This window comes from Microplitis mediator, chromosome 4 (genome assembly GCF_029852145.1).
Source record: "Microplitis mediator isolate UGA2020A chromosome 4, iyMicMedi2.1, whole genome shotgun sequence".
Lineage (NCBI taxonomy): Eukaryota > Metazoa > Arthropoda > Insecta > Hymenoptera > Braconidae > Microplitis > Microplitis mediator.
The window spans coordinates 778,184-788,599 of NC_079972.1; the positions used below are offsets into that span (position 1 = coordinate 778,184).

The window sequence follows — 10,416 nt, forward strand, 5'->3', positions numbered from 1 at the left end:
GCCTTTATGAGAACTTATTTTTATTATTTCATTGTTCATTGTGTCTATCAAAGTAACATTTACACCGTTGGTGGTGTGATCGTTCTTTTTCACGTGGCCAAAAATTTAATACCGTTCGTCGAATCACTTTCACACCAAATCATTAACACCACACCGCAGACTTTGAATTTTTTACAGGACCCCATACAGGAGCTGCCAGAGTTGAACAACGGGCCCCTACTTGGCCCAGCTCTGAGGAACCTAGCTTTGGCACACCTATGTTGGCCCGGGCTTGGGCCAAGACTGGGTAACCTAGTCTTGGCCATCCAATGGCAAGCCAGGCTTGGGCCAGGACTGGGTAACCTAGCCTTGGCCGTTACAATGATTACCCGGGCTTGGGCCAAGACTGGGTAACCTAGTCTTGGCTATCCAATGGCAAGCCAGACGGGCCAAGACTGGGTAACCTAGCCTTGGCCGTCCAATGGCAACCCAGACTTGGGCCAAGATAGGATTACCCAAGTTTGGATATACCTATGGTTCATATAAGTAGATCATATAAATGTACCAGTTCAACGTTAGTAGGTTCGTCCAGTAGCTACCGTTCGGACCCAGTAATCAGAAGGACGACAGTTCGCGCCCAGAGTCCAGCAGAATTTCCACCAAGTTTTTTTCACATCATTTACCTCCCTTAGATAATTAAAACGTTAATGATCATGAATTCTACGAGGTTAATAATAATAAGTTTTTTTTAATTAAATTTATTCGTTTCCTGGAAGCCTGGGCCAGGTCTGGCAACCAAGCATGGGCCAGGTCTGGTAACCAAGCATGGGCCAGGTCTGGCAACCAGGCTTGGCCCGAAATTATCATTCCAGGCTTCTACCAAGGCTGGGCCAAGACTGGCTTACAAGCCTGGCCCAAGGTTCTACAAAGTTGGGCCAAGTCTGGGCCAAGCCTGGGCCCGTGGTACTTTCCTCTCCGGTACATATTAAATTCAGCAGTAAGTCCAACATCAAAATAATTTAGGCCTATGAGGCTCAAACTACTTTTTGAATTTTGGCTCAGGTTACGTGACGCTCATGAACAGTCAACAATTAAATTTATTTTTATTTTATACTTTCATTTGCTGAGTTCTGGAAATCTGATATTTATGAGATCATAAGTTTGATAATTTATGTAAACATAGTTATGAAGAAATTAACCCAATTAAAAATTATTGAATCAAGATTCCAGACTCTGTAATGCTATATAAATAAAATTATTATTATTATTATTATTATAAAAGTGCGGTTACTTAATTAATGCAGTAAACAGTAAAATTTGTAAAATGTAAATAATGTCAGTTTATTTTTCAATAAGTAAATAAGTTATTTGTTCATCACAGTGATGTTGTCATTTTTTTCGCTGACTAATAGGAATTCATGTAAGTAATTATACTTTTCAATGTAAGAATGGACAGCAGTAAACACTTAAACACGAGCTCAGAGTGACCATGCAATTATCAAAAGGATGTATATCACTTCTGTTATTTTCTTGTATTTGTGCTCAAAAAAACGAAATAAAAATTTTAGGGAACAGTAAAAAGTTGCCTCAGAAAATTTCCGAACGTTTAGATGAATACTGGTATATATACAAGGTAATGAGATAAATAGATCGATTAATATTATCATTTAATTGTTGGCTTTTATGACATATTGTTACCCGGGTCAAAAAAAAATCTTAAATTTGACTTGATTTAACTTAATTTTCTTTGAAGTCGTCGATATGCCGACAACTGTATTCCACATTTTAACTTTTTTTTAACTTTTTTTGACTTAGATTAGACTTTTTTTGACTTAAATTTTTTAGTTTCCTTTAATTTAATTTTTTTTGGCTTAAATTATTTCATTGACTTAAATTTGACTTATTTTGTCTTAAAAAAACAACTTGTTATCGATTCGAAATCTAGTTCTATATTTGACTTAATTTTAACTTAAAAATTAAGTCAAATCGGATGTGGTTTTTATACTTATTTATTAATTAAACTAATCTAAAATTCAAACTCAATTTTAATTATAGCAAATTTTTTAAAAATTATTTCTGATTAAATTAAAATTACTATAAAAAAAATTTTTATTGCAATGATTTTTTTTTATTCTGTTCCTGAAGAATTTGTATAAGCTCTTGTTTACAATATCATTCATTTTCATACTGATTAACCAATTTTACAATAAACGTTTTTTTACCTGTATTAATATAAAAACATACCGATAGTAAATTTTCGACAGGAATCGCAAATACATTTTCAGTTACAATGAATTCATATAAGTGTGATAGTTGGAGAAGTCTGACAGGCTCTTTGAAAGGTTTTGTTTGCAGAAGAGTTATTATTGCAAAATGATGGCCAAGGCACTTACAATTACCAATTTTTTGACAATCGCATATTTTATCAATAATTTTTATAAAAGAATGAAGAAGACCAAAACGTTTTTCATTCAAGTATTTAAATGCTACATAAGAAGAATTATTTTTTAATGTTTCTTTATAATTTTTTGATATAAACAATATACCATTTAATAATAATCGAAAATATTCTAAACCATAAACACCTCGAATAATTATTACTATCATTAATTATATGTTACTAATTGCAAGTATTTTTTTAAATTGCGGTGTAACTGTCTAATTTTGTTTTATTCTGACTTTAATGTAACTTTTTTTAACTTAAATCTAAGTAAAATGCATTTAAATCGACGCAATTCTGACTTGAATGTGACTTTTTTTGTCTTAAATCTAAAAGAAATAGAGTCAAACTGAACCAGTTTTGACTTAAACGTGACTTATTTTGTCTTAAATCGATCCTAACTAAGCCAGAAAAAGTCAAATCTAAGTCAAGTGTTATGGAAATTTTACACTGACTAAAAAAATTAACGTAGGTGAAATTTGAAAGATTTTGACTTAAATTTTAAGTCATAATTAAGATTTTTTTTCGACCTGGGTATAACCAAACGAGATATTTCAGGCAACTTTGAACAAAACGTACACGGCGAAGGAGGAGCTTGTTAAACGAGTGGCTTGGGAGAAGAACCTGCTGAAAATTTATGAGCATAATTTGATGGCTGAAGCAGGCCATCACAGCTACACTCTGAGAGACAATCACATGGCAGATTTATGTACTCGCCAATATATGAAAAATATGGTAATTATTTTTGTATATTTATAAAAAAAAAAAAAAAAGGTTTTTTATCGAAAACATTATCACTCGATAGGTAAAACTTGTACCGAGTCGGCGACGGAAAATTAGCGATAATGAAATAGTTGGTGCGGTTCTTCATGACCCGAAAACAATCCCCAGTCATTTAGACTGGCGACAAAAAGGATTTAGAACATTACCGGTAAATCAACAATCTTGCGGTAGTTGTTATGCCTACTCCATAACTGAAAGTATAGAAGGTCAAATATTTAAAAAGACTAAAACAATGATTTCATTGAGTGCTCAGCAGCTCGTCGATTGCAGTACCGTCACTGGAAATTTAGGATGTGCAGGCGGTTCTCTCAGAAATGCTCTTAAATATTTAGAAAAATCTGGTGGACTTATGGAACAAAGAGCGTATCCTTACATTGCCCAGGTATAGTACACACACGGAGAAAAAAATATTGCGCTCATCACTCAACGGTATCGTGATATTCACTCTCCTCGGTTGGGTATCCGTTGTATACGGAAAGTGCTGGTCTATCGGATCGTGATTATCACTATCCAGGCGGATCCCGAAATCATAAGATCGTTTCGCTATAGTAACGATCCGTTTTGTTATTATAACTAATTTGAGGTTAAAATAGATAAATTTATAACTTTAACTTCATTACAATTTTATTTTTAGCTGTCATTAATAATTACATATTAATAATTCTAATAGGTGCAATAAAAAATTATTATTTAATATCAAGAAATGTAAAGTAATAGAATATACGTAATTAATTGATGTAAATTTTAGTCTTTTTTTTGTTTCAAAGATAAATTAAAAAATTAATAGATAAAAAACAGAAATTCTTGCATTAGATATATAGTTAGTATTTTTTCATTGTTGTTGTGTGCGCTTTAAATAATTAATAATTTTATAAATAAACACTATAATTTGCAAGATATGCATTATAAAGTTTAATAATTTGGTTATGAGTGGTGGCGCTTGAGAAGTAGATCGCGATAATCACGATCCGTTTTGGTACGACATGGATACGTTAACTGACGATCACTATACATTTAAGTATATGCACAATCCGTAGGATCATTATTATAAGTATCTAGTGTATCATTCATATCGATATATATATTGTGGTAGTAGCAATACAATTTAGAACTAATCACGATACACTTGTCGCTCTCCGTTAGTGAGCGATAAACACAATATTTTTTTTTCCGTGCAGTAAAAAAGAATTCGTCAAAATGTAAAAAAAAACACGCGTGTTAAAATCTTAAGTGTTGAAATTTTAACACTTGTGTGTAAATTCAACAGACTTATTATCTTGTGTGCCTAGTTTTGATCCATTGATTTTTCAAGGCACAAAAATGTTATTTTATATTAAACTAACACTTTTTAAATGCCACTGTCAAATCAACAGGAATTTGTCAAAAATACTCTCAGCCATCACAAAAAAATTTTTGAAAAATTCAAAGTAAAAAAGACACTTCGTGGATGGAAATTTAACACATAATTCCTGTTGATTTGTTTAAATTACACAAAGTGTTGTGATAACATCTAAGTGTGTAAAAATTGATGATTAAATCGTCAAGAATTTTAACGTTCAAGTGTGTAACTTTTTCTACACAAACGTCGTATAGGGGAGACCGGGGTGCTTTGGCCCCCTGGGGTACGAAGGCCCCCCTCAAAAATTACGAAAAAAATTTTTTTTTGATTTCCGTCAAGTTATGACCCCTACAATGTTTTTATCACATTTTAAATCAATATGTGATATGTGGGGTAAAATGGACCACTCAAAAAAAAAAATTGTAATGAAAAAATGATTTTTTTTTTATTTACCGTCAAGTTATGACCTTTATAATATTTTTATTATATTTTAGGTCAATATGTGATATGTAGGGCAAAATGGACCACTCAAAAAAAAAAAATTGTAACGAAAAAATTATTTTTTTTTTATTTCCCGTCAAGTTAATTTTTTCGTTACAATTTTTTTTTTTTTGAGTGGTCCATTTTGCCCTACATATCACATATTGACCTAAAATATAATAAAAACATTATAAAGGTCATAACTTGACGGTAAATAAAAAAAAAATCATTTTTTCATTACAATTCTTTTTTTCGAGTGGTCCATTTTACCCCATATATCACATATTCACCTAAAATATGATAAAAACATTGTAGTGGTCATAACTTGACGGGAAATAAAAAAAAAATTTTTTTTATAATTTTTTGGGGAGGGGGGCTTCGTGCCCCAGAAAAAAAAAATTTTTTTCTTTCGATTTTTTACAAAATTTCGACTGATTCTTCCGAAATTGAGGGAATATAAACGAATCTGATGGTCAAAAGCCACGACAAGAAAAAGCCGGCTTAAGGGGGCATTCGTGACCCGGTCTCCCCTATATTAAAATAACAGACACGTAAAAAAAATGGATTGCATAAATTGAGAAACGATAAGTAACATAATAATGAACACTGTAAAAAATCCGGAGTGAATTCGGAGTGAAATTAAATCCGAATTCACTCCGCATTCACTCCGCCACTCGGAGTTCCGGAGTTTTGAAAATATCACTCCGCATGCGGAGTGAATTGGGAGTTTTTTTTTAGTGGAGTGATCTCGGAGTGACGCGGATTTTATTTCACTCCCAATTCACTCTGGTCCGGAGTTTTAATACTTAAATAAATTTATATTAATTTATATGAAACTGCTAAACAATGTGTGTTTGGGTGTGTGCGAGTGTGTGTTTGCGTGCATGTGTGTGTTTGGGTGTGTGCAGGTGTTTGTGTGCGTGTGTGCAAATGTGTGCATGTGTGCAAATTCGTGCGTGTGTGCAAATGTGTGCGTGTGTACAAATTTGTGCGTGTGTGCAAATTTGTGAAAATGTGTGCGTGTGTGTACAAATGTGTGCGTGTGTGTTCGATTGTGTGCTTGTGTGCAAATTTGTGCGTGCGTGTGTGTGCGAGTGCGCGTGTGTGCCTAAATATGTATGTGCGTATGTGTGTGCATATCAGCTGATCAATAATGTAATACGCGAATTTTTACTTCGATTTTATTGAGTGGAGTTATTTTTATTAATAATATTTTCAAAACTCCGCTCCGGAGTGAATTTCACTCCGGAGGGATTAAATTAATAAAAAATTATCTACTCCGCGAAAACTCCCCTGCGGAGTGAATTTCACTCCGAGGGGAGTGAATAATTAAAAATTCATTCACTCCGCATTCACTCCGGATTTAATCCGCATTCACTCCGCGAATTTTTGACAGTGAAGTGATCAGTGGTACTTTCATTTTAAATACACAGTGAAATTATTTTCGTTTAAAATGCAACACTGTAAAAAATTCACGGAGTGAATGCGGAGTGAATTAATTTTCAATTATTCACTCCCCTCAGAGTGTGTTTTTTATTAATCCCTCCGGAGTGAAATTCACTCCGGACAGGGGTTTTAAAACTATTATTAATAAAAAATAACTAAACTAAATAACATCGCACACCCACACACGTATACTTACACACACACACACCCGAACACACATGCGCACACATTTGCACAGACACACACACACGCACCCACATACATACAGACACTCGGACATCATTTGCAGACACCCAAACACCCGCTCGAACGCTCTCGTACACTTACGCTCTCGCACACACACACTGTTTAACAATTTAATATAAATTAATCTAAATGTTAAAACTCTGGACCGAAGTGAATTGGGAGTGAAATAAAATCCACGTCACTCCAAAATCACTCCGCCAAAAAAACCTCCCAATTCACTCCGCATGCGGAGTGATTTTTTTTAAAACCCCGGAACTCCGAATGGCGTAGTGAATGCGGACTGACTTCGGATTGAAATTAAATCCGGATTGACTTCCGATTTTTTACAGTGTACGGTGTTCCGTGAAAAACGAGTCATATATTGAGCATATATATGGTCATGTATTGCTATATGTGACCATCCATAGACATTACATTTTTTTATAGTCATATATCGCCAATACTTGGCCCAAATATGGGCTGTAGCTGGCTTTCCATGACTATATATGATTCATATATGGCTATGAGATTTTTTAGATAAAATCCTAAATGGTTCATATATATATGCTCATGAATGGTTCACATATGACCATACATTGTTATATATAGAAGTTGGCAATATATGGCCACATATGACTACATATGGCCATATCTAGCCATATATTGTCGATTTCCATGTACGGCCATGTAAGGCCATACATGATTCATTTTTCCCGGGGCGCCACAGTAAAGCCGGGCCATGTTGGCCACCTGCTGGAAATATATATAAGCACATGCAAAATTACTATGACCATCGTAAAATTGACAAGGATTATATTCTAAAGTACTGTAACGATTGTAAAATTTACAATGGCCATAGTAATTTTTGCATGTGTTTATTTAGATTTCCAGCAGGTAGCCAAAATGGTCCGGCTTTACTATGACACCACACGGAAAAAAATTAATCGTGAATGCAACATGATGCAGTCTTGGTAAATAAACATGATGAAATCATGTTGCATTCACATGATTTGTCATGTTTCGGCTACATGATAATCATGTTGCGGTAACATGAGAAAATCATGTTGCATTCACAGGATTTGTCATGTTTCGGCTACATGCTAATCATGTTTCGGTTACATGATAGTCATGTTGCGGTAACATGAGAAAATCATGTTGCATTCACATGATTTCTCATGTGGCATTCTCATGATTTGTCATGTTTCGGCTACATGATAATCATGTTGCGGTAACATGAGAAAATCATGTTGCATTCACAGGATTTGTCATGTTTCGGCTACATGCTAATCATGTTTCGGTTACATGATAGTCATGTTGCGGTAACATGAGAAAATCATGTTGCATTCACATGATTTGTCATGTGGCATTCTCATGATTTGTCATGTTTCGGCTACATGATAATCATGTTTCGGTAACATGAGAAAATCATGTTGCATTCACAGGATTTGTCATGTTTCGGCTACATGCTAATCATGTTTCGGTTACATGATAGTCATGTTGCGGTAACATGAGAAAATCATGTTGCATTCACATGATTTGTCATGTTTCGGCTACATGATAATCATGTGGCATTCACATGATTTGTCATGTTTCGGCTACATGATAATCATGTTGCGGTAACATGAGAAAATCATGTTGCATTCACATGATTTGTCATGTTTCGGCTACATGAAAATCATGTTGCTGCCACATATTGTCATGTAGCCGAAACATGACAAATCATGTGAATGCCACATGATTATCATGTAGCCGAAACATGACAAATCATGTGAATGCAACATGATTTCATCATGTTTATTTACCAAGACTGCATCATGTTGCATTCACGATTAATTTTTTTCCGTGCATAACATTTCAAACAAGAATAATTTCTCCTTGTAGTAATCCTTTAATTTTTACTGAAAACGTAAATAATTATCGGATAAATATTATAATTTATTGTCTATGCAGGAAAAATTAATATTTGAACTTGAAAAATCGTAACTTTAGCATTAAAAATTGATGAGACATATTATAAAATTCATTGTTCGGGATGTTGAAATTCCCTATATTGACACACAAGTTCCGGGTTATAATTTCAAACACTAATTTTAAAAATATATTTTTTTCTGTGCATAAATGAGTGTAAACGGTTTATTTTACACACGATTACTGTAAATTTTGACAAATACTTTTTTATTGCGTATGTTCATTTAGAAATAAATTACAGAGCTGTTAAAAATGAATGCAGTAGCATTAACTCATATTTATTAGATAAATTATCGGCTCAACAGCAATTTTGTTTTAATGAATATAAATTATTATGACAGGAAGGACAGTGTAAATTTCAAAAAAATCTTAGTGTCGTTAATATCACTTCGTGGGCAATCTTGCCAGCGAGAGATGAACGAGCATTGCAGGCTGCCGTTGCGACTATTGGACCTATAGCGATTTCTATAAATGCCAGTCCCCGGACATTTCAACTGTACCAGTATGTATTCTACATATTTCTTCGTTAGCAATTTACTGTAAATCGATCGAAATCTTAAAATTACGGAGCTATATATCAGAAAGATAAAATAAAAATTATGTTCGTATAAAGTTTTTTTTTTTGACTTAGACATTTCCAAGTTATTCAGCATCATTGATTAAATTATACATGAATCCAGATTTAAATTCCATTTCAAACAGTTATTATCGAATCGATTCTGAACTGATGATTCTCTTTTCGCATCGCCACCTCCAGAGCCGGGTACCCGCTTTAAAGAATAATCGACTTGGATGTAATATTCCTTTTTTCACATAAATTATATCAAAGAACCGATTATTCTTTTTCTAACATCTTTTGATTTATATAATTTTAAATGTCATAACCACGTAATTATTAAATATTTTACAAGATGAAAGTTTTAAGAGTTACAGAAACTCACTTTGGCACTTTATTAGTCGGTAATAAATTTTTATAATTAAGTTTAATTAATTTTCAGCGAGGGAGTGTATGATGATCCATTATGCAGTTCTGATATGGTGAACCACGCAATGCTGATAGTGGGCTATACGCCAAACGAGTGGATTTTAAAAAATTGGTGGGGTGAACAATGGGGAGAAAATGGTTACATGCGACTCGTTAAAAATAAAAATCGTTGCGGTATTGCCAACTATGCTGCTTATGTGCGGGTATGAGGGTATCACATATTATTCGAATAATGCATTTATACAATTTATTTCAACCGAATAATGTTCATTAATATAAGATACATTTTTTATTTTTAATAATCTAATAAAATTAATCATCCACAATAGTTTGATAAATCATTTACTTAATAAAACTTTGTTACATCATCTAACTACTTATTCCTATTACTAGATTTTATAAAAAACTAATTCATTATTGCTTAAATACAATAGTAATAATTATTGAATAAAAAAACTATTGCTTTTACTTGAGAAATAATCTTTTTACAAATTTATACAAAATTTTATAAAGTTTAAGAAAATCTTATAAAGTTCTGTGATATCTTAAATAATTTTATAAAATTAGTATAATTTAGGGGTGTGCGAAGGGAAATTCAAATCGAATTATTCGTACACTTCGAATTATTCGAACTATTTGAATAGTTCGAATAATTATCTTTTGCACTTAAACTAATCGACTTCGATGGAAAAGTTATCGTGTTCGAGTTGTTTGACTTAATTGGAATCTTTTTTCATAACTCATTACTAAAATAATAAAAATTTGACTGAA

General features: G+C 33.0%; 1 protein-coding gene across 1 annotated transcript; it reads left to right on the plus strand.

Moving 5' to 3' along the window:
- Positions 1 to 1,409: 1,409 nt before the first annotated feature.
- LOC130666901 (procathepsin L) lies at positions 1,410 to 10,003 on the plus strand. The gene is made up of 5 exons (XM_057468225.1): positions 1,410 to 1,612; positions 2,978 to 3,154; positions 3,225 to 3,584; positions 9,002 to 9,162; positions 9,659 to 10,003. Exons 1-5 carry the CDS (start codon positions 1,469 to 1,471, stop codon positions 9,852 to 9,854), a joined length of 1,038 nt encoding a protein of 345 aa, XP_057324208.1. The 5' UTR covers positions 1,410 to 1,468; the 3' UTR covers positions 9,855 to 10,003.
- The last annotated feature ends 413 nt before the right edge of the window (positions 10,004 to 10,416 follow it).